Source organism: Sarcophilus harrisii, chromosome 1, assembly GCF_902635505.1.
Source record: "Sarcophilus harrisii chromosome 1, mSarHar1.11, whole genome shotgun sequence".
Taxonomy (NCBI): Eukaryota; Metazoa; Chordata; class Mammalia; order Dasyuromorphia; family Dasyuridae; genus Sarcophilus; species Sarcophilus harrisii.
In genome coordinates, this window is record NC_045426.1 from 115,798,388 (window position 1) to 115,824,022 (window position 25,635).

A 25,635-nucleotide genomic window follows, 5' to 3' on the forward strand; every position below is an offset into this window, starting at 1 on the left:
TTAGCTGAAAGTGAAAGATAGAGAAGCTACACTGTCAGCAATATTATTAAATATTGATTTAGATCATCTAAAATACCTGAACAGTATAAAATACCTGAACATATAGCTGCAAAAATAGACACAAGAACTAAATGGACATAAACATAAAACACTTTTCTTTTTTCTCCCCCCCCCCCCCCCCCCCAATTCAACTGGGATAAAGTGTCTTGCCAAGAGTCACACAGCTAGAAAGTTTAAGTGTCTGACTCCAGATTTGAACTCAGTTTCTCCTGACTTCAGGGCTGGTATTAAGCACTCTGCTACCTAACTGCCCCAACACAAAACACTTTTTATACAAATAAACTTATCTAAATAACTGAAATAATATTTCATTGTCAGACAAAGCCAATATAAGTTTTAAATGACACTTTAACCTAATTAACCTTTTTATTCAATGTCATACCAATTAAACTACTAAAACATTTCAATAAATTAGAAAAATAATAACAAAGTTCATTTGGAACAACAAAAGGTCAGGAACTTCAGAGAAACCAGAGGAAAAAAAATGTAAAGGAAATAAGATTCAGCAGCATCAGACCTTAAACTATATAACAAGGTAAAAGCATTGTTAAAGTACAAAAGAATAATTTCAATTATTTTAAATTAAAATATTCTTTTATACAAGGATATAAGCATAGTAAGGTCTTAAATATGTTATGTTTCTAGATATCATGTATATTTCTAAATATTTCAAAACTTAATTTGTAGCCTTCTTCAGGGGAATGGGAAATGGGAAGGAAAAAAAAGTTAGCATAGAACAAAAGAAAACCAATAAAAGAAAAGCTGAGCAGTTTTGAAAACAATGTGTAGTACTTATTATACAGGTTTTCTTGAAATGAAAATTTATTGTTTTGTATTAAATCTTTTCTTATGGTTGGTCGTATACATGGCAAATCTCTTTCTCCTTCATTTTGTATTTAATTTTAAAATTAACAAAAATCAAATCAAATTATGCATTTAAAGCATTAGGAAACATTTAAAACTGAATACAATTGTCAGCTGCTATTACTAACTTTATTTGGTCCTGTTTGAGAACAAAGGACAAACTGCAATTATTTTTAATTATAAAAACTGATTCTTCTTTCAAAGATTTCAGTAAAAACTGAGATTTAAAACTAAAGCATTATTCTCATAAAAGTCATTTCTGTGTTTCTGGAGAGCAAAAATATATAATTATATAATTCAAATCAATTCAATTCAAAATGTTACTGGGCACTTAAGTAACTAGTATGATGGCGGCGAATGTGGGAGGAAGTGGAAGAAAGTGACGCGTTGCTTTTGTAATTTGTTTCATGTATTCACCAAGCCTAGGAAAGTTCATTCACCACTCACTACAGGCTAGGCCCTGGGCAAGGGCAAGATGGAAACAACGTGACCCTTGCTCCCTAACTAACAACCGTAATGGGGGCTGTATGAAGGTCAATGGGAGGGGGCAATAGAGAAACCAAGAAGACGGCTCTAGAACAGGAAGCGAACTAAACAAAGCTTTGCTAGGGAGGCAGCTTCGTGGCAGAGATCAAAGGCCTCCCGTGTCCCGCTTCCTATGGGGCGTCTGCTACCGGAGGCCTCCCGACCTCTTTTGTTGTAAAATCTAGTCCCGGGCCCTCTACACGGTTCAGGACTGTAGGGGCAGCGCCGCTTCCCGGGGCTCAGGCCGCGGCCCCCCACGTGCCGGCAGGTGTCCCGGCCGGCCCCTCCCCGCTCTCTCTGCTCGGACCGGGCCAGACTCCGGGGCCGGCCTGCTCTATTTCGGGCCTGCGCCGTCTGCCGCCCGCGGCCTCTCCGCGCTCCAGTTCGCGCTCCAACAAGACCCCAAACTTCATTTCATAACGCAGGGGTTTGAAAATCCCGCGCCTTCTTCCCTCTAACGCGATAAATCCATCAGCTCTAGAACCCCTGACAAAGCCGGCTATCTCCCACTTCTGCCCCCCACCCCCCTCCGGTTTGCTTAGGCCCCTCCCACCCACCCCCGTGGGCCTCTCGGCACGGGGCATTTTCGGAGGCCAGCTCCCACGCCCGGGACAGGCTTCTCTTCTCCCCCACACTCACCAGGAGAAAGGAGCGCTCCGAGAGGTGGGAGAGGGCCACTGAGCAGCAGGTTAGGCTAGAGAGCGTTAGCTAGAGTGAGGAGAAAGGCTCCTTACAGGGAAAGCACCAGGAGGGAGAGAGAGAGTGAGAGTCCCCAAAGAGGGGTTAGTCCCGAAAAGAATCTTCAGGATCTGCATTATAAGCAGACCTTTCATAGGGGAAATCCAATCTGTGCTTCTGTTCTCAGGGAAAGAGAAGTAAAGGCAGGAATTCGGAGGCAGGAGCCTGGTGGCAGCGCAGGTCCCGGACCTGCCCAAAGACAAGCTCATCTATATCTCATATAGTTGAAAGGTACCCAGAGAGTGGCGAATGGGCAGAGTGGGTGAGTGAAGAGTTCCCTGCTCAAAAGCCTGGGAATTATCTGATGACAGCATCTTCCTGACAGAAAAGAGGAACTCCCATCATCTGCCACCTGTCTTCTGGAGATTCATGCAATGCCCAGTTGAAATCTCACCTGCCAAAGGAAGCTTTTACAATTGTGGTGCCTTCCCTCTGTTAGTTACTATTTGTGGGTATATATTAATTTTTGTCCATGATTGTTTCTATGATGTCTCCCCCCCCCCCCCCCATTAGTCTGTAATTTCTTTGAGAACAGGGACTGTCTTTTGCCTTTCTTTGTATCCCAAGTGTTTAGCACATTGCCTAGCACTACCTAAAGCTAGCTGGTAATGCAGTGTATAGAGCACTGGGCCTGAAGTCAGGAGACTTCAAATAAGGCTTCAAATATCTATGTGTGATCTGGGGAAAGCTATTAAAAATCTTATCTGCCTCAGTTTCCTCAACTACAGATTAAGGATGATGATAATAATAACACCTCCCTCACAGTGTTGGTGTCAGAATCAAATGAGATAATATTTGTAAAGAAGCACTAAGATAATATTTGTAAATATTTTGTAAATATTTTTGTAAATATTGTAAATATTTTGTAAAACAAATATGTTTGTGTTGGTGTCAGAATCAAACGAGATAATATTTGTAAAGAAGCACTAAGCACAGTATATTTTACTAAGTTCTATATAAATATTTCTTCCTTTCCTTCCCTTCCCTGGCAAATAATAGGAAGTTGTTAAGTGCTTGTTGACTAACTGAATAGTGTAAGTAAAGGAGACAGTTTATTCTAATACAGAGACACAAAAGGTTAAATGAGCAAAAGACTATGTATGAAACAATTAGAGAATAAAAAATAAGAGGAAATATGAAAATACATGGGGAACAATACATATAGTGGGATGTCAACAATATGTACTTCTGTTGTCCAAATTTTAAAACAAGTATAAGTGTTGGAATCCTTACAAAGTGTTGTCATTAGACTTGATAAAGACAACAGTTATCTAATTTAGCATGGTTGAGTATGATTGATGTGATCCTACAAGGAGATGTCATGGGCCAGAACTTGAAACAAGATACTAAGTGGAATTGAGGAGACAATGTTTAAATCTCGTTTAGAATTGATTTAATCCTACAACAAATAATGTTTCCCAGTGATATAATGATTGGTGTGTTACTCAGTGTACAGCATATAAGCAAGAAGCTCTCAGGGCCAGAAACAGAAGCCCACTCTCAGAGGCAAAGACAGATTCATTCCATATTCCACCTTTGTGCTGGCTGGAGACATTCGGAGGGAGCTAGGGGCCGAAGCTCAAGACTTTGAAGGACACATTAAAGGACTGGATTTTAACTCCTGGCAGTGTTTGGAGTGATTATTATTCTGAACCAAAACTAAGGCTGCCTCCAGAAACCCTCCCCAAGAAACTTGCACCCAGAGAGAACGATCATATATTTTAGAAAAAGAACACCACAATTAATGATATTACATTTGATATAGATGTTGAAAGGCTAAACAGATTCATCAAAACTATGTAGTACTGATTCAAAATTAAAAAGGTGGATCAATGGACCAGACTAGACAAAGGTGAATTAGAAATAGCTGAACTCAATAACCCAGTATCTAATATATCCTAAAACATAATTTACTTGTGAATAAATTCCCCATTTGACAAAAATCACTGGAAAAAGTAGAGCTAGTGAAAAACTGCATTTAGACCAAGATCATGAATGATATAGAACAATAAACTGTAAATGATTAACTGTATGGACTATAAGGGTCATGCCATAAAAAAAATCGGAAGAAAACCAGTTGTTTCTTTTTACAAATATAGTTACTGGGTAAATTCTGAACGCAAAAAAAAAAAAAAAAAAAAAAAAAAACCCACAAAGAAACGATCACAAAAGATGAAATAAAAAAATTTTCATGGCAAGAAATATAAAAGTATATGTACAAAAAAAAAAATTGAAATAAATCATGCAACCAGGATATAAAGGGGATTTAGTGACTGAGCAAAAAATCTGTGCATCAAATGTTTATGATAATGATCTAAATATCCAAGATATATTAGCAAATAGCAAAAATACAATAAACCAATAAGAAAAAGACCAACAAAGAAGTGGTTAAAGGATATGATCAGTTTTCTAGTAGTTTCCTAATTGCAAACTATTAAGAAACATATGAAAGACTGTTTCTGATCTCTTAATAAGAGAATGAAAAACAAAGAGACTCTGAGGTTTTACTGTCCATCGAACAAATTATTTACTATGGCAAAAGAGGGGAAGACATTGTTTTAAGGACTATGTGAAAATAAGCACACTAATACTCTATTGAAGGAGCTGTGAATCAATCTAACCATTCTGGAAAGAACAATTTGGAAATTATATGAAGAAAGTGACTACCATGTCTATTCCTTGTGACTCAAAGTTTTTTTAGTATGCATATCACACAAAGCAGAGATAAAAAGACTAAGCAAAGCTGAATCATATGATTAAACAAGATGGGAAGGAGGAAGGGAAATAAGGGAACAATTAAAAGAGGCCAGGGAGAACAAACTCACAAGTGCATCTAGGTGACTAGGCAGTCAAAGAAACAAGGGGAAGTAAATTATGCTTTTTAGATATGTTAATGAGACAGGCCAAGTGATTACAGCCCACTTTGGTGTATGACAAACGGAATAGAATGAGTTGATTAAAGTTCTGATAATGAACTGATTAAAGTTCCTGTTCCACATCAATAATAGTCTAGCATTCCAAAACCTTTTGGAATCCTCACTCTCCCACCAATAATGAGAAACAGCAGGATAGAGTGGAACCAGTACTAGCTTTGGCTTCTGGATCCCAGTTATCCTTAAGATGTTTAGGTCCTGTGTGATCTGGGCCTTGAGGCTGGAATATAGATTCCCTTGTGACTAAATCTAACCTAACATTCAAGTCAGCTCCTCTCCTCCCCAACTTTATTTCATCCGCAAATCTAGCACCTAAATCACGGATAAAAATGACAAACAAGACATATCTAAGGACAGATCCTGAGAATATCCTATTACAGAGTAACTTCTAAGATGGCAGGAAGTTAATAGTGAACTAATCAGGCATGCAACAAACATTTATTAAGTGACTATATATATCAGGTCAGGCAGCAGGGTAGCAAAGGGAATAAAGGACCTGGCCTCAAGTCAGGAAGATCAAAGTTCAAATACAGCTTTAAATACTTATTAGCCGCAACTAATAAAGACTATCCTAGCAACTCAGGGTTGTTACCCTGAGAAACTCACTTAAGCCCTGTTTGCTTCAATCCACTGAAGAAAAAATGGCAAACCTCAGTACCTGAAAAGAAATATGTCAGATTTGGGAGGGTGGAGATATAGGTCAAAAAATTTCAAGCTCTTCAGAACGAATGTGCCTCCAGCAAATATGCATAGGTAAAAAACAAGACTTGGGACAGAAGAGAGGTCTTCCTAGGATTACTGGAAAAGTGCAGAAGGGGAGACTCTGGGACTAAAGATTAACTGGTGTGAAGTATCAGCACCTCCAGCTAGCTCAGGAAACAGCAAAGAGGAAGCCTGTAGCTAGCTGGATTCAGAGGTAGCCCCAGCTCAAAGCACATGAACAGTCCACTCCAGGACAGCATAGACTGAGGGAACCTGAGTCCTAGAAGATTGAGGGGAACTCTGCTAATAAAAGATGCCAGGCCCAGGGGTGCTGCCAAGGAGGATCTATAAATGCTGAAATTTTAATTGGGCCAGGAAATGGAGACAAAAAGTATTCTAGAAAGGGGAACAATCTGTGAAATGCCCACAGAATGGAAATGGGATGTTTTATGCATAGAACATCAAGGAAACTGGTGTCAGTAGGTCACAAAATATGTGAGGGGAGAAAGATATGTCATGAAGGACTTTGAAGAATTTTATATTTGAACCCATAAATGACAGTTATTTGTCTTAATAACTACACTTAAAATGTGGCCTTTGAAGCCATTCTGCAGAAGTCATGGAAGTATACTGTAACTCTAACATGCACAACACAAGCTAAAAGACCTTCAAATGTAGACCTATACTGTTATTTTGGTTTGGACAGGCTCATAGACAGAAGGTTCACTGACAAGTGATGACATTTTCTTTAGCCACAGAAACTCACAATATCATGTATTGAAGTTATAGTTGCTGCAATCCGTGCCTACAGGGAGCACACCCACAATTTAGGAAATCAAGGACCTTTGAAGGATTAAAAAAAATTGGTGGCAACTAAAAGATGAAATGGAGTAGAAAATGCTAGAAGTAAGGAACTTATCATTTGGAATGAAAATCACATAAACACATATTTTTTTAAAAATTAGATCTTGTAAAATACATACTAACAGAAAGATGAAAATAAGCTACTTACTGCCGTCCATGCACTTCTCTTGCAACGAGAACATAGCCATCCATCACGGATGTCCTGAGAAGGAACACCATAGCAACCTGTTTTTAAAAATCAGGCATATCAATGGGTTAGCTCATTGAGATATCGAATAACTTTCAAATACCTGAGTTATTAATACACAGGAGTCAGAAAAATCACTTAAGCCTCTCCATTTGTTAAAATGGATGCTATTTACATAAAAAACAATCAAATGATTTCAGAAAGGCTTTTGGTTCTCATCTCTCATGGCAGAGATTTTAAAGGCTATTGCACACCCCAAAGATTGAATGACTCCAAAGAAACTAGTTCAAAGATCAGTTTCCGAAATGCTAATGAAAATACTTAAAAGATAGGACAATTACACAATGGTCAAGGTTTGGTCATTTACCCTCTAATTTACCTCCCCAGAAATCTAAGGGTTTACCTGCTAGATTTCTTTCTTAAGGACCATGCTTTAAAACCAAATCACTCTGGCTGTCATAAATTGGTTAACAATAGGTCCCAGGCCAAGCCCCAATTGGTCATCTTTTGGGTCCAGAGTGACTCAGGGTAAATATAAATAGTAATTATTTCTATTTTGGCCAGAAACCCTGAGGGTCTTCCTCTTGTAAATTCACTTTTTTTTGACTAGGCAAAAAGAGACTATTTCTTTTCTTTTTTGTTACCCAGCCTTAATCACTAAATGGATCATTTAAAAATGTCCAAGTTCTCTCACTGCAACTAGGGCATTCCCCAACCATTCTGATCTACATCAGAGGAGAGAAAGTGAAGCTGGTGACTTTGCACAACCCTCCCTCACTTAAAACCAATTCACTTTGCAGGTCATGGCATCACCTCCTTATAGTCAAGGTCCCCTTCAAGGATAAAAAACAAACAACAATAACCACCTCAGTGTAGAGCAGATTTGAGATTATGCCGTTGTCTATTCTTTACTGTGCAAGAGTCTAACAGATTAAGTTAAAATATAATAAAAGAAATAAAACTTAGCTATAATTCTAATTTTGGGAAATGTTTACTGTTCATGGTTTCATGGATACTGAGAGCATAAAACAGTATCTATTCAATGTTGTGGATCAGCATTTTATATTTACATTAGGGATTTAGGAATCGTATCCAGCTTCACCACTTACTAATTGTATCTCCTAATTTCTCAAGAAGTAATTTTGTTTATCGCTAAAATGAGTGGCTTAAATGAAAGATCACAGAGGTATTGTCGAGCTATAGCTCTCTGGCTCTACCTTTGTGAAAACACAATTCACTAATCGTTCCAAATCAAAAAAGTACTATAGCTATACAACAAATTGTGATTGCTTAAATGAAGTACAAATTCATCATACCCTCTACGAACTGGGGCAGCAGCAGAAGGATTCTTTCTAAAGCCTCATAGAGAAAGAAAATTAGCATGGCATGCAATGGTTCTCAAGAGAAGTAAACTATAATTTCTCCTTAAGAAAATAATCAAGAAAAATCAATAACAAAAATTTCTGAGTAACTGAGATTTTTAATAGCTGAAAAGTACAACAAATAAGGAATTTTCTGCAGAGATTGAAAAGCCTATAAATTATTGAATAATCCATTTATTTACTTGCATGAACCTGTACACAACACTTTGCACAGGAAATCAGAAGACTTGTTCCATCCTCTTCAATGAATGCATTGGATGGAGAATGTTCTGTGTTTTCCTCACTATAAATGAAACACATCTCTGGAATGAGTGGCTTAGTCTTTTCCACCGCAGAAGTCACTTCACTGGATTTAGTATCCCATCTACAATAATTTTCTTCATTACTGTTTTCTGGCTGAAAAATACAATGTTTATATTTCAGTAAAAGTAGCAAGACTTTTTCCCATTATGTCTCCTAGTCTTGTATTCAGTAATTAATTTATGAATCCTGGGGATTCTCTATAGAATGACAACAACAAGGTATATAAAAGGAATAATATTAGCAATAAAACAGTCAAAAATGTATGATGCAAAATTATAATGGCAAAGGTTGACTTGAAAGAAGAGATACGAAAAGCCTCTCTTTCCTGTCTTCTTTATATATGTTTATATATAAGGACTATGTATAATGTTTAAAATGTTGACTTGTTAAAAGTATAATCTTTGGTAAGATAAATTGAAATAGGACAAAATGAAATAAAATTTATAAAGTGCTTTAACACAATGCTTAGTATATAGCAGGTCCTTAATAAATGGTTGTTTCCTTCCTATATGTCTGGCAAATAGGGGAAGGATATAATAGAAAATACAAATGAGATTAAAAACAAGATACATTAATTATTTTTTTAAATGCCTACTTTTTCACTTGGAACTCTATAACTCTCATGTATCCAATGATTTGACCTACTCATTTCCCAGCATCTTCCAACTTATAACCAGTAAAAGGGGGGGTGGGGTTGGGGGGGGGGGGAGAACTTTTGACAGTTGAAGAAATGGAAAAGCTAACTAATAAAGGACATTTCAAAGAGGTCATATGCCCCAATCTTAGCATATGACTAAATGAAGAGAAAGCTTTTCTAGTCATGATGATATCTTGTATGCATCACATACAAGCATAGTATGAGCAAAATATTTCCCTTTCTCAAGAAAGTTTATAAGAGTAACATTTTTAAACGCTGAAAATGTCTGCACAAAATAAAAGTTTTCAACAAACAAGTCTAAGAAAAAATTATGTCTTGAATGTTTCTCAGATTTTTATCTATGAATATCATGACTTACCTAAGAAATTCTTTCTCAAGTCAATGTTAAATAATAATTACATATAATTGTGGTTTTTTGTTATTTTAAAATTTGAGCTCCTACCAGGAAAAAGCTGTTCAATTTATATAGAAAATATGTGCTCCATATTGTTTCCCCCCACCCTACCCAAAATAGAATCACTTAAGAGATGGTTAAAGTGTCAAATCTATCAAGAAGTATTTACTGAGCACTTACTATATCCATAGTTTCAAATGTTTGAAGATGACAAAACAAAACTAAAAATAAGGGTTCAAATTTAACACAAACAATTACAAAATAACTATCATAAATTTAATCTATTTTTAGCTTTTAAGTTTTTAAATGGTTAAAGTTCAGTTTTACATTTCCAAAAATGAATACCTTTTGTTTAAATAAAAAGAGAGGAGGGGTGATTGGGAGGATTACAAAATTAAATAAGTACTGGTCATTGCTTCAAATTTACTTAAGAAATTTTTAAAAAAATAGAAAATAATGACATATGGTAGTTTATATATAGGTTTGTTTAATTACACCTTCTCTTCACCATTCCTGTATAATTGCCAAATATCACCTTTAATTAACAAGATATTTTGATTTAAATCCAAAGGGGAAAAAAAAAGACTTTAATTATTTGGATTCCTAAAACTTCTCTTACCTTATAGTAGGGCATTAGGAGAGTGCAAATGGCACAGTATGGTTCCATTTTGGCAACAGCTGCATTGTATTCTTGCTCTGCCACAAAGTTTGGTGCTTTGGTCTGCCAAAGGTAGACAAGAGGCTTGGCCCAGGATTCAGTTTCTTGTACTTCTTCCTCAACCAATGGAACCTCAGGGAGTTCTTAAAGAAAAGAAACACCTAAAAATGCCTGGTTCTTGCAAACTAAAGAAAATGGAATTACATCTTGATTTTTAAATACTAAGATTTTCATGTGATATGAATTAGCAATGCTAGCATGTTTAATTTTTCCTGTATTATCTATTAAATATCACATACCAATAGAATAAGGGAGAATTTTAGTATCTTCCTACCATTTATTTCAATTTAGACTAATTATGTAGACTATAAATCTTTAGTTCAAGTACTCAGTGAACCTATTTTTATAAGCAAGGCACTGAGATGTTTTTCTCAAAGTCAGCCTAGCATTCATTCCAAAATGTATACTTCTATCAATCTTAAAGAAAATTTGATATGTTAAATTTAGAGGACCAAAAAATTATACACATAAGCAAAATGAGGGGGGAAGGAGGAAAGGGGAGAAGGGAAGGTAACATATATGTGACTTTGATAGAAAGATGAGGAAAAGTTCACTAAGTCATTAAGTCAATAAGTATTTAATATGTGCCCACTACATACCAGGTACTGGCCAAAGTGCTAAGGGAACAAAGAACAGCAAAAAACAGCTATCCCTTTTAAGGGGCTTACAATCTGAAGGAAGGGACAACATGCAAACATAAATATAGTCACATACAGGTTAAATGAGAGGTTATCTCAGAGGGAAAGTCCTTAAATTAAGAGGATCAGGAAAGACTTCTTGAAGGAGGTGGAATTTTAGCCAAATGAAAAAAGCCAGGCAGTCCTGGGGATTGAAATGAGCAAGAGACGGCATTCCAAAGTGCCCAGAATCTGGACAGGGAGTGTCTTCCATGAGCAAGACCAAGGAAACTGCAGTGATTGTGTTAAGATATAAGAACACTGAAAAGGCAAAGAGGGGCTAGATTATGAAGGGCTTTAAAAGCTAAACAGAAGATTCTGGTTTTGGTCCTGAAGATAACAAGGAACAACTAATTGAATTTCACTGAATATGAAAGTGGGGAGTGACATGGTGAGCCCTGGATTGTGATGGCAATTAGTCTAAGTCACGAAGCTCAATGTCAGTGTCTACTATGTGCAGAAGAGAAATGACAAAATATTTACCTAAGTCACGGTCTTTGCCTCCACAGATCTTAGAGCAAGTAGACAGTTAAAGTACACAAAGAGAGAACAATCTTAACATAATTAATTTTGGGTAATTCTAAAATCCTAATTAGTAGATTCTCCACCTAAATAAGAACCATGGATGTTGTAAAATGTTTGTAAGGCCCTCAATAAATAGCAGAAAAATATTCTTAATAACCCTTTTATTTAACATCCAAATTATTAACTAAGCTGACTTGATAGCTTAAGAAGTAGTTACGTCATCAATGGAAAAGGTTTTTAGAACAGAAATAACCAAAAAAATTTTAACAGACTCAATGAAAATGAAAAGTCCTTGTTTCTCAATTTAAATATAAGATTTAATTATAAAGTAGAGAAGTAACCAGAATTTTTGCCTTAAAACTGAAAGATATCAAATAGTCAAGTACTCTGAATGCTTCTAAGCATTTTTTTTTTTTTTTGGCAATTCAAAGTGACATCATGAGGTCACAAGTAGGTAAAGTCTGAAAGCCATGTATTTTGAGAGCCTAATATTTAAACTGAAATTTTAAAGGTTATTCACAAGGTACATTACATCACATTTGAAAATTTTTACTTGTATTTACTAATTTGGCTTATACATTTAGTGACAATTATATGTATATAATATTCTTTTCTCTATTATTTAAACAACCTTACACATGGTATCCTGATTTTAAGCCATACCTAAACTAAAGAACATAGGCCTACACAATGTACAAATTATAGAAGAGATCAGGGAGTCTGGTTGAGACTAGAACACAAAGCATTTCGAGGAGAACACTATAAAATAAGGCTAGAAAGGTAGGGTGGAAACTGTCTTCTTAGATAAAAGAGAAAACAATTATGTCTTGGTCTATTATATTAACAAAGTCTATGAGACTATGTTTCATTCCATAGGCAATAAAGAGACATGACTGAAATATTTGCAGTACCTTTGGAATGGTCAAACATCTACATTAGTGACATTATTTTAACAGGATATAAAAAATGGATTAAAAAAAGGGAAGATGCTAAAACAATAGAGGCCATTACTATAGCTCAAGTAAAGACAATAAGAACTTGAACTGAAGTATGTAAAAGATGTTGTGGAGATAGAAGAGTAATAAATTTAAAATTCAATGAACAAGGAAACTAAAGAGTGAGGAAGGGATAGAGCTAACTCTGAGATGAGGGTATCTTGGCAAGATCATATCAGAAACAATTAAATTAGAAAGAGGATTTCAGTTTTTGAAGAAGAAAGTGTTGAGTTGGATTTTTGCTAAGTGGAATTTGAAGTTCTACTGAAAAATCCAATAGGGAGAGCCAAAAGGTATCTAGAAACCAGACTGGTTAAATACCTTGCCCAGGGTCATACAGCCAGGAAGTGTTAGGCTAGTGCTCTATCCACTGTGCCATCAAGCTGCCCCTCAAATTAGTTTTTATAACATCTCTATGAAGTAGGCAAGCAAGAGGGCAATTATTAAGATTATTATTATAATTGTTCATTAATTATTTATGGAATTATTATACCAAATATAAATAAATGGCAAGAGTAATTATTTAAAACTCATTTTCTTGAATAATGTCATCCTTATATTAAAGGCTTCAGAGAATTCACTGTGAAAGCTATCATTTATTTCAGAATCAAAAGAGAGAAAGTATAATGAGATATAGTTCTTGAACAAACTTTATGCTACCTTTCAATAATCCAAAGATTTTAATTCCTCACCATAGGAACTCCCTTCATCAAGACAGACTGCAAATCTCTCTTTATCTTAGTATATGTAATCTTTGTGAATTTCTGTAGCTAGAAAAAAATTCATCAACGTGTGTCTAAATTTCTGGTGATAAGCTGAAGGACCAGAGGCTGTTACTTGGTTATGAGACATACAATCTGTAATTAGGTTAGAACTGGAAGCCTTGCCACCATGACAGCACTGATTATATCTTATATTCAGTCAGCATAGCCCTTATGGTGTCAAAATATGTCTTGGGACAAGATTTTTGTTAATGCTGTGATTAGTGATTCTGGATTCTTTTGTTTCAAGCATAATTCTTTACCAGAAGAAAAGAAGGAAGGAAAGGAGGGAGGGAAGAAAGGAGGGGGAAAAAAGAAGAATGGAAGGAGGGAGAGAGGAAGAAAGAGAGGGAAGGAGAAAGGGAAAGAAGGCAGAGAGAGAGAGAAAAGGAAGGAAGGAGGGACAGAGGGGAAGAGGAAGAGAAGGAGGGAGAGAGACAAGCATTTATTAAGGTACTATATGACAGGGACTATACTAAGCACTATGTAATTTCATTTGATCTTCAGGCAGTCCTGTGAAGTAGGTGCTATTACAATCCTCATTTGACAGTTAAGAAAAATCAGGGACAGTGACTTACCAAGTGTTATACACCAACTACTAAGTATTAGATAAGTACTGATCTCAGGGCTTCCTGAATCCAGGCCTAAAACTCTATACTGAATGGGAAAATTTGATATTTCTTCAAAAGTAAATCATAAATTAACCAAGCTATAGGATCAGGATTCTGTTTTCCCCTGCCTTTCCTCCCCAGCAAACAATTCCCAGAATATGGATAGATAGAACAATTCTGGGAATGTGTAGAACAAATTGACCTAGTCCATATCTACCATCTCAAAAGTTGTGAATATATATTTCACAGTAGGCAAGGCATTTGTTTGCTTAAATTCAAATTTATGTATTGTTTCCCTGTTTCCCACAATTTGATACTGGCTGGGAGCACCTGTTTTCCCAGTTAGTATCAAATTGTTTTAATGACTGATGTTTCCTAATATATATTAGTTTAAAAAAATAGCTTTTGTGCTTAGAACAGCCAATAAGCATAAGTCAATAAGGGGTGATGGTGGTGGTGTAATATTGCATCAGATAACATATATATTGTTGAGGATGATTATACTCAGGCCTCCCTTTCACTTTTTATACTGTGGAAGTTGCTCCTCCTTCTCATGAGAAATGAAACAAAATTACAACAGTTTTAATTTTAAAAGCAGTTCCACATAGACATTGCTAACAAGTAGATGACTAAATAAAATTCATGTAGGCACCATGCAAGTCTTTAAATAAAATGTTCTCCCCATTCAAGTTAGGATGCTTAAGCAAAAACAAACAAACAAAAATGCCACAATATGATTACAATAAAAAATGCCTGCTTTCTGCCTAAATCCTTTCATCCTTTCACTATACCACACTTGCAATATAGAGCTTTCCAGTAGCAAGTGGAAAAGTGCTAATCCTTTGTATGCAAATGGTTTTTTGGTGACAAGGTTTACTCACTTTAAGTGACTAATGAAAAAAGCCTAGAAATTCACTCTTTACCAAATACTCAATTTCTCTAAAGATAAAAACACAGGCAGCAGCTACTGTAAGTTACAAGTCAAGAAAGAACAATTTGAATCAGAAGTTCCATATCTGTGCATGATGCTCCACATAAACAATATTCTCTTCATAAAAACAAAGTGAGCACTCACTGACATAACATCAGTAACAAGATAAAGTCATGATCTTAAAAAGTTTAGATGTGCATTTTCTGGCATGATGACCCACAATGCTAACTCCTGGACAACACCCCTGAAAACGTAAGGCAAGCTTGAGTGAAGTCCAGTGTGGCAAAAGTTTAAGGGGAGACAGTGCTTTAAACTCACTACACCAGCTTACAAAAAGAAGCTCAAGAGGCTTTGAGAAAAGTTGAACTGGTTTTCTCCAATGTAATTGAAAGAGTCACTCAAAAACCCTTGGAAATATCAGTTTTTGCTATACAATAGGCACCCACAGCAGTCCTTCATCAAGGAGACAGTGTAATAGAGGGATGAACCTCCTGGCACAACCAGAACAAAGCTTTACTCCTTACCCAGTGCTTGTAGCTAGAATTTTATTAAAGGCCATTAAGCAAGCAGTACAATTATCTGGGACAAGACCTGACAAAATATACACCTTTTATACCAATACACAAATTAATGTGTGTTGTAAGACCATCCCAGAGTAGCAAATTTTATTGGCCATGGCTCCAAATTTTACACATGGGTCTCCATTAAAGATAACCAGACTATTATATAATTGGGGATGGATTCTTTGAAGAAAAGGTTTCTAAAGTTCCTCTTAAAGGACCAACTATCTTTACAGATGCATCCAAACATAATATTTGCGCTGTATACTCTCGTGACTTAATTGTAAAGAGAGTGGTCAGAATTCCTTTTCAGTCCACTCAGCAGAATGAATTGTATGCAATCATTCTAGCTCTTACTTATTATCCAGGAGATATAACTATAATATCTGATTCATCCTATTCAATAGGTGTGGTACAAAGAATTGCCACAGCCCAAATAAAATTTACAGCCTCTAATATATATCAGCTCTTTAAGGAACTTCAAGAGCAAGTGAGAAAGCATCCAGGTAAGATTTATATCTTGCATGTCCACTCTCATAGTGTACTTCCAGGTGCTGTTTTTGATGGTAATTCAAAGGCAGATAGCCTTCTAACTATGTTGGTCAATACTCCTTTATTCCAAGAAGCCCAGGCATCTCATTCTAAATATCATCAGGCTGCTCGAGCTTTACATTTACAATGTGGAATAACAAGAGAGGAAGCTAGGAGCATAGTAAAAGCCTGTACGGCTTGGCTTGCCTTCCTTTCCACGCTCCTACACTGCCTCCAGGGAAGAACCCTTGTGGTTTGAGACCCAATGAAATCTGGCAAATGGATGTGACCCACTATAAATCTTTTGGTCGTCTGTCTTTTATCCACGTTGTGGTAGACACCTTTTCAGGATTCACTTTTGCAATACCAGCAGCAAAAGAGACAGCACAAGTGGTCACTGAATTCTAAAGAGATAGTCATACTTTACAGGAATCCAGGTTTCAATGAGTACCCAAAAAATGGAAAAAGTGAGAAAGAAAAAAGGGTTTGAGATGAAAATAAGTTTATCAAGAATGAAACAAGTAAATCAGAGAACAGAAAGGAGAGGGTAGATTTATTTAGAATGAAAAAGTGGGATTAAGGAAAATAAGAGCCAAGGAATGAGGAGTTGACAATAAAGGAATCAAATTTACAGAAACATTGAATGTATTTAGGGATAGTAGTATACAAACCATTGAGGAATGAATCTAGGTAAAGTACAGATGTCTGGGAAGAGGACAGCTCAAAGAAAAAGGCAGGTGATTAAATAGTTCATGGAACAGTTAAAAATCTTAAAGTTATTATTGGGCAATTATATGTAGGAAATCTATGCTTTGTGAATATTTCTTATCATCACTAGACATAATTACTAATTAGCACATGAGATATGTTTAGAAAGGCTCAGATTAAATAATTAAAACTATAAAAGTAAAAGCAGGTAGAACACTGATATTCTGAAATAAAGGTATATTACTTTACATTATCATCTTACTGTTATCCTCCAGTAAAAAAAAAAAAAATACGTTTACATAGCTCTATTCTTTTTAAAGTCAGAGTCATGATTTCCTCAGGACAGAAAAATTTTATTTAGGAAATTCCTTTTACTAAAGCATATCAGTAACTATTCTTAGAGTTTTTAAGTGTTGTAACATGCTTCTATTTACAAAGGAAAATTCCCTGGTTATTAGAGTTTCCTCTACATTTCTAGATAAATGTTATAGAAATGTAAAGTTCAAAAGGTTAAAGAAATATTATTAACAATAGAATAACTCCTAACTTCTATAAAAGACAAATTATTAATATAAATAGCAACAAAAATACAAATAGCTAAAATAGGAAAGTATATGATATATCCTATATACATAGAACTGAGCAAAAGTATTGACAGGAACAGGCAATATTAGAAGTGCTATAGAAAGATACATAACCTGAAATACTATCCACAAGACAGTGAATTGATTATAACAATTCTCAAATGAAATCTGTAATTATCCTCCAAAAATAACTAAAATATATGTACTCTTTAAGTCATAAATCTTTTTGCTAGGTATTTACATAAGAGATACCAAAGTTCATATATAATATATATATGAAAAGTTCATATATAAACTTATGTTTCCAAAATACCAAAATATAGAATCACTTTTTATAGTAGCCACCTACTAGAAACAAAGTGGATTTCCATTGAATAAAGACAAACCAAGTAAACTGTAGTAAATTTATGTAATGATTACATTCTCATAAGAACAATGAATAAGAATACAGAGAAGCACAAAAAATTAATTTTACTAATTCAAAGATAAATAAGCAGAATCAGGGGAATAATATATACAAAGAACACAACAATGTTATTTAAGAGAATAACAAGGGGGGAAGTCAAAACCAAATGATATGAAATTAAAATGACCAAGCTTTGTTCTAAATAAATTATATCAGAAAATAGCTTCATTCAATAATGGATAAGGATCAATGTATAACAGTATCGACTTTGCTAAACTGATCTTTTTTATTCTGTTATAAGGGATGGTTTGTTTAATAGGAAGTGAAAGAAGGATATAATTAAAAATAAAGGAAATATAAAACCAAAAAAATATCAATTTATTTTAACTACAGCATAAATAACCTATGAAGATACTCAGAACTTACATAAATAAGGACAAAATTTTTCTATACAACAATAAAAGCAAGCAAGTAATTGTATTTTAGTTGTTCTGAATCCAACATAACTTCAAAAGTATCATTTTATTAGTTTTTATATAGTGTTGTGTCAATCAAAAGAGGTAGCTAAATGAATTAGGAAGATAGTTCAAACTTGGCCTCAAAACATTTACTAGCTATATAAGCCTGCAGAAGTTACTTAACATTTGTTTATCTTATTCAGCTTGAGATGAAAATGGCAAAACACTACAGTATCTTGGCCAAGAAAAATCCCATGAACAGTTTGGTGCACAAGATTACCAAGAATCAGACATGACTGAATGACTAAACAGGAATACCAATCAAACTATCAAATGCTAATGTTATGAAACTATGAAGTGGATAGAGCATTAGGCCTAGAGATTAAGAGATGCAAATTCAAATGTGTATTTACTAGCAGTATAATCCTAGGTAACTAACTGAATCACTCTTTGTCTAGAAATAATAATAGTACCTATGGCCCAGAGTTGTTGTTAAAGATTAAATGAAATAATATCTGTAAAACATTTAGCACAGTGCCCGGGACAGAAAAATCAAAAAAGTAACTTTCTGCACTGAACATCAAAATAAAAATCCTTGAAATTAGAAGAGAGATGAAAATTGAAACTGAAAACAAAATTTTTTTTAAAACTGCATTAATAAAACTATGTGTTTTGGGGGTTTGGGGGGAGTTTTTTGGTTTGGTTGTTTTTGTTTTGTTTTGGGGGGCAGGGAATACACCAAAGCTTTGATCAATCAGTAGCAAATAATTTAAAGAAGCACAAAAAAACCAGTTTTAAAAATGAAAATTAAATTATTAATAAATTGATAATAAAGGAAATCAGGATCATATCTCCCAAATGATATGCTAATAAAACTGATAAAATAAAATGTATTAATATTTTTAAATGGGCTCTTAATGATAACTATCATTACCAAGTATTATTGTTATTAAAACTAGAAAAACAATAATAAAGTCCATATCAGGGAACAAAAGTATTCAGTAATATCAAGGGAAATAATGAAAAAAGTAAACAAATGAAGCTATGACTTACTAAATTATAAACAATATTACAAAGTAGTAATTAACAAATTTTTGATTTTCTATTTAAAAATGGAAAAGTAGAATAGTAAAAGACAAAGTAGAATAGTAAAAAACAAAAGTAGAATAGTAAAAATAGTAAACATTTCTAGAAAAAACTGAACAACTTAGAATAATCCAAAAAAACAAAAAAAGGGTAAGACTATGTACAACAGTAAGCAAAATTTGAATGCAGAAAATGATTTAAAATGGTACCTCCCATCACATATCATGATGTTACAAAAGGACACAAACCAAACATAAAAGATTACATCATAACAAAACAAACCTTTCAGACCTATGTATAAGTAGAAAATAATTCTTATCCAAATAGAGGGAAAGAGGAATTATAAAGGATAATAAAAAAAGGTTATTCCATAAAATAAAAATATTCTTTTTTAGTATGAACAAACAGTACAGCAAAAATAAGAAGAGAATTGTTAGGGGGAAGGGAGAGAGGAGAGTAATTTTGTATCAACTCTCTTTTGCAGAAATCTGATATCCAAAGTCATATTAGGTTTCTTACACAAATAAATAACACCAAGAATAATTCTCTGAAAAGATGTGAACAGTTTTCAAAAGATGAGTCACATAATCAGCAACTATATCAAAAAAATGCTTCAAAGCATTAACTAGAAGGCATGAAGATAATAAGTGATGTTTTAGCACCTACGACATGCCAGTAATTATGCTAAGGAGCGAAGGACAATGAACCTCAAGATAAGCTTTTGAGGTGCATGCTATTATTATTCATATTATACAGTTTAGAGTAACAGATAGGTGACTTGCCCAGGAACATACAGCCATCAAGTGTCTGAGGCTGGATTTGAACTCAGTTTTTCCTGACTCCAAGCCCAGCACATTATCCATGCACCATTTTCTAGAAGTTAGGAATGTGAATTGCAATCACTTTAAGGTTTAATCTCAGGAGGAACAGTATATATAAAAAAAAAAAAAAAAAAAAAAAAAAAAAAAGCGTAGTCCAATAAAGACCAAAATATTCGCAACAGCATTTTTTGTGACACTTCAAAACTGGAATTAATGCAGTACCTACTGGTTAGAAAATGGTTAAAGCAATCTGCAGTGTATGAAGGCATCAAAAAAGTATTATGACAGAAAAAAATAAAGTATTGGAAAAAGCTGGGATATCCTACATGAAACAACAGAGCTGAACACACAGAACTAAAATACACACAGAACTAAAATACACACACACACACACACACACACACACACACACACCATCTAAAATAATGTAAAACAACACAAAAAGACAATCAAGATAAAATTAATGGTAGTGATCAATCAATTCATATAATTGAATATATTTCTTTGATATTAGTAGCTGAGTTGGGAATTATAGGAATAGAATGTTATCTATGTGAACAGACATGGTCATGATTACTTCTCTGTGACGTAAAAGAATTCATTATGGTAAGGAGTTCTATCAATAAATATAAGGTATAAAAATAAAATGTAATAAAAAAACTTTTAATTAAATATCATGCTTATAAGAGACATAATAATATTTTTTGAAATTTGGGCTTACACTGAAATAAGTCTACAAGTGTGATTTAGAGAAGTCTGGGAATTAAAATCCCTGTCCTTTAAGTTACCAAGCATTTATCAGTTTACTTTATCAAAAGACCTATAATCTCTCCAGATAGATAATATATTCATTTGAGTTGCTAAAGGGAGTAAGGAATTGGCTTTCAGTCATCTACAATGCAATGTGAATTAAGGTGAGTGCTTTCAAGCTAACAACTAGATTCAATAAACTACATTGAAGTAGACTCAAGTTTTGCCAAGGGAAAGGTTAATTCATAATTCATGAACACCTTTGTATGGACAGCTTACTAAGGATAGGAAACCAACTTAGTTACATAAAAGTTTAGTGGGCACAGAAAAAGTTATATTGTAGATAAATAAAGATTATAATAATTTAAATAATTAATAATCTCTCTGAAGACCAGAATAGAAGCAAATGAATAATCAGTGACACAGGATCCTGACATGTAATGGGGGAAGAAAAACGTCAGGCGTCAATATATCAAAACAATAATTGTTATACTGATCATTTTGCTTTCAAGTAAATTCAGCATATTTGATTCAGATGCTATTTTTTAGATGAATGAATGTCAGTAATTCAGTATATTTAGACAACAAATTATGAAAAGAAAGCAAGATAATTTTTTAAATTAACTAGGGGCAGCAATGGATAGAGCACTAGCCCTGAAGTCAGGAGGACCTGAGTTCAAATCTGACCTCAGACACTTAACACTTCCTGGCTGTGTGACCCTGGGCAAGTCACTTAACCCCAATTACCTCAGCAAAAAAGAAAAAAAAATTAACTATATATAATGACATAGGGTTTACAAAATGTTTTATATATGATACTCCATTTAATCCTCACAATGACCTTATGAAAGAAGTACTCCTAATGTTATGATCTTCATTTTACAGATGAACAAACTGAAGGTGAGAGATAAAAATTAGTTGTCTATGAATACCCAATCTGAACTAGCTCATATTGCAACTAGTCCAAATGTAAAGTAGAATTGTATGACATAAGGCTTACAAAATGTTTTGTATATGCTACTCCATTTGAACCTCACAATGACTTGTGAGGTAAGTACTACTAATGTTATGATTGACCTCTTCTATACTGTATCAAGAACTAGGTGGTTCCACTAGAGCTTCTAAGGAAGCACATTAAGAAGGGAATCAAGTAAAACTAACAGCCATAAATTACAATTACATATAGTCCTGAATGAAATTCCTAATCTATTTGAGCTTGCAAGTAGTGTCCAATGTTTTATGTCAACATGATGCAAGAAAATATGATCTGCAACCAATCAATAAACATTCTAATCCAATATACTTAGTAGTTCTGCAGAATTTGCTGTTTTACTGCCTAAATGTGCAAAGACAACTGTTCATATTAAAGTATATTATCTTAAGTTAATAAGAACACATTGAAAAAAGAGATTATATAAAAATATTAACATCTGAAGCATGACACTGATATATACATACATGGTGCTTTTTTCCCCAGAAATTTACAGAATAAATTTTTCTGAGAAGGTGAAAGGATTGTTGCTATCAGATATTCCTGTAATTCACTATTCTGCTCTCAAATTAAACTCCAATGTAAACAAAGAAAAGGGAACTGGGAGGAAATGAAGGTTACTCTTCTCATGCTTTTTCAAGAAATCCAATAGTGTTTTGAAGTATAAAGAATTTGTTTTTCCCTACAAAAATCTTAAGATATAAGGTAGTCATACCGGCAAGGATTCCTTTTAGCCTAGGTACACATGACTTCACATCTACTGCTTTTATCTTATCTCCAGTTTCTAAGATGAGTAAATGGACTTGGAGAAGTACAATGACTTACCCATTGTTTCAGAATGTTTACAAATCTCAGTCTGATTTTAAGCCTCATTCCCCTGACATGAAACCCAGGTGCTACATTCTATACTTATTTTCAGAAAGGAAACCATTAATGAACAAAATTATCTTTCAGTCATGTAACTAAGCCACTAATCAACAAAGCTTAGAATGGCCAATACTTTCCAGTGTTTGTTCACCTATGCCTTCATACAAATTCAAAACAAAAATATCACAATTAGTACTTAGAAGGTAACACTGTGGATTGGAGATCCATGAACACTTCAGGGACAAGCTTTCAGATCTGATTCTTAAACATAGTGGCTGTATGACCCGAGACAAAACCCTTAACTTTTCAGTGCTTAGATGATAACACACAAGAAGAGATTGATCTGCTTTAATGGAGAAAGTTTTCCACACCATGAGATAGATGTCAAGTCCAGATGCATCAGGGAACACTAAATTTTTTTTTAATCTAAATGAAAGTCTCATAAGTAAAAGTACATGATTTGCATTATGTTAAGAGAAAAGCAACAATGTAATTTCAAAGCATGGGTATTTAGTTAGAGAATTACAAACTTGCTACTAACCAGATTGTACTTAGTAGTGCAAAATACTGATCTTTCTGCTTAGTAGCCAGACTGTACTTAGTACTACAAAATAATTCCCCTTTCAAGTGATAAAGAAATTGTCATTTTTTTTTTCTTTTTCAGAATAAACTAGAAAGTGAAGTTATTTTTTAAGTTATTAAAAAAATAAAAAATCACTTTGAAAATCTCAGCCAATCCTATCTAAAACATGCATGCACGTGCGCATGCACACACACACACATCCCTCAAAAACTAACAAGAAATTGGTGACTATAATCATTGAGGTTAATATCTATATATAAGTTGGACAAGCAATTTAAAACATAATTAAGAAAAATACAGCAAATGGGATGTGTACCAAATAAAATTAAAGGCTAGCTAACAAAACTTTTTCCAGGAAAATATAACTACAAAATGATAAAACATAGATTTCTTTTCTTCATTGTAGCTGAAAATAAGAGTAAAGAATTGTCTTCACAAGAATAACCTCTAATTAAAAATACATCCCTTTCAACTGATCCCTTTGATATATTTAAATCTTTAATTATTTTACTAAATGAATTCAAATATTTATAGGCACTCTTATTTTAAAGAAATTACTGTAACATTATCTGAAACCCACTCTCAATTTTAGCCTCTGAAGGCATCCAAACATTACAAAGACATGGATCATAGGCCTAAAATATCTCTAATTTCAAGATATGCTTAATATGTAAAATGAAGTACTCTGCTTGCTGAAGAGAAGACAAAGATAAAGAATTATAGTTATTAAGCTATTTTCACATCAAAGCTATATACTTAGGTCTTACTTTGAACTTGATAAATGTTCATGGACCAGCAAAAATTTTTCAATAATAATGATAACGATAGCTGTTTTTAGAATACTGTTACAATAGCAGTGTAGATAGTTTTCATTGTGAATAAAATTACAACATAATATTTTTATTGAACTGAAAAAAAAAAAAAGGTATTTTTAATCACCTCTGTATTAAACAGAACATTAAGATAAAATAATAATAAGAAAACAGCAACTTGGTCCGGATTCATTTTGATGTGAACTCTATTCAAAAGTTATAAAGAACGAGATAAGGATGTGATGCTGATGATGACAATGCTGTTAACTGGTATTATTATTATTACAACTGTTGAATACAACTGAAAATGGGGGGGTCTGACCTATGAAATGGGCAAAGATTCAAAAACCAGAATCAAAAGATCTCAGTGATCACCATCTGCATAAACTAATCTAAGAATACAATGACAATTAGCTGTCAAGAAGATTTGCTTGTGAAAACATAAGTGTTATGATGATAGCAAATCAGGCCAGGTCATTGCCACCAGAAATTACAGAATGGTTATTCTCTAAGGTTTATAGATTTAGTGATCAATGTAGATTGTATAAGAAAGTGGGACACACAATGCAATATTATTACTACAGGATCTATAGGCAAAGCACTTACCAGAGATCAGAGAAAGGCCTGCCTCAGGCTAGCACCCTTACATTATGAGGTTTAATGATGGTACTAAATGAGGGCACTTGCAGCCTCATTTGGCAGAATTTTTTTTAAAAATTTACTTAGCCATGTCATTAAAAAAAAAATCCGAAAAAGGAACCTATAAAACTAAACGAGTAGGTGTGATTACCTTGTCAATATAATGGAAAAATGTCTGGGAAGCAAGATAGGGACTGTGGTAACTCATGCTGTCTCTGCATATCCATCGGGTCTGAAAGATTTTAAGTGGGTGGTTTTTTATATATCTCAAGTGACTAGGAATGCAACAAGAAGTTACCAGGAAGCTAGGTCAAAAAAAATAGAGTTAAGCAGTGACTCTGGGTCAAATAAGGGCCCAAGGTCAGCTTTGTTACCTTTCAGGGAAAAATTAACCTAATCTATGTTGGCCAGGGCTGAGAGAAACCCTGGTAAATAATAGTCAGATTATACCTAGCAAGACATGAGCTATGTGCTAGAATTATACATCAGAAAATTGCTATTACTCAAGGAATGACAAACAACTAATTCTGATATTACAATTTCAGATTCCAAATATCCTAGAGAACCTGATCGATAAACTCTACCTAAATAAGACAATTGTAGATTTAACAGTGGCCTGCATAAGCCTACACTAGACACATAAGCGATCCAAAAAAACAAAAACAAAACACCTTCATGTTTTTAAATAAATGCTACCACTTTGAACTTTCATAATCTTTAAACTACAAAGAACAAAAAAGCCTTTCAAAATATACAGACTTAGCTGAGACCAAAATTATGTGAAATAAAAACCATGCAGATATATTATCACTGAATACAGAGCTGGCAGGGACTTAGGGGATTACTGAATTCATCCACTTTATAAATGAGAAAACTGAGACTTAAGGGAGATTGAATGACTTGTCCTAGATCATAAAACTAGGGCCAGGGATAAGACTAGAAGCCAGGTCTTCCAAATTATAACCCAACCATCTTTATCATCATCCCTTTTGTTCTATCTGTAACTAGAAT

General features: G+C 34.2%; 1 protein-coding gene across 13 annotated transcripts in view; it reads right to left on the reverse strand.

Moving 5' to 3' along the window:
• Positions 1-25,635, reverse strand: part of KDM4C (lysine demethylase 4C) — a 437,501-nt gene that overhangs the window by 168,561 nt on the left and 243,305 nt on the right. For all 13 annotated transcript variants that reach the window (XR_004233267.1, XM_012543361.3, XM_012543360.3 and 10 more), the window contains 3 exons: positions 10,230-10,411; positions 8,438-8,651; positions 6,835-6,911 (listed from right to left, as the gene is read on the reverse strand). Coding sequence is in view for 12 of the 13 variants with exons in the window: in XM_012543361.3 (XP_012398815.1) it covers positions 6,835-6,911; positions 8,438-8,651; positions 10,230-10,411 (473 nt within the window). In the remaining variant the exon portion in view is untranslated. The remainder of the gene's footprint in view (positions 1-6,834; positions 6,912-8,437; positions 8,652-10,229; positions 10,412-25,635) is intronic.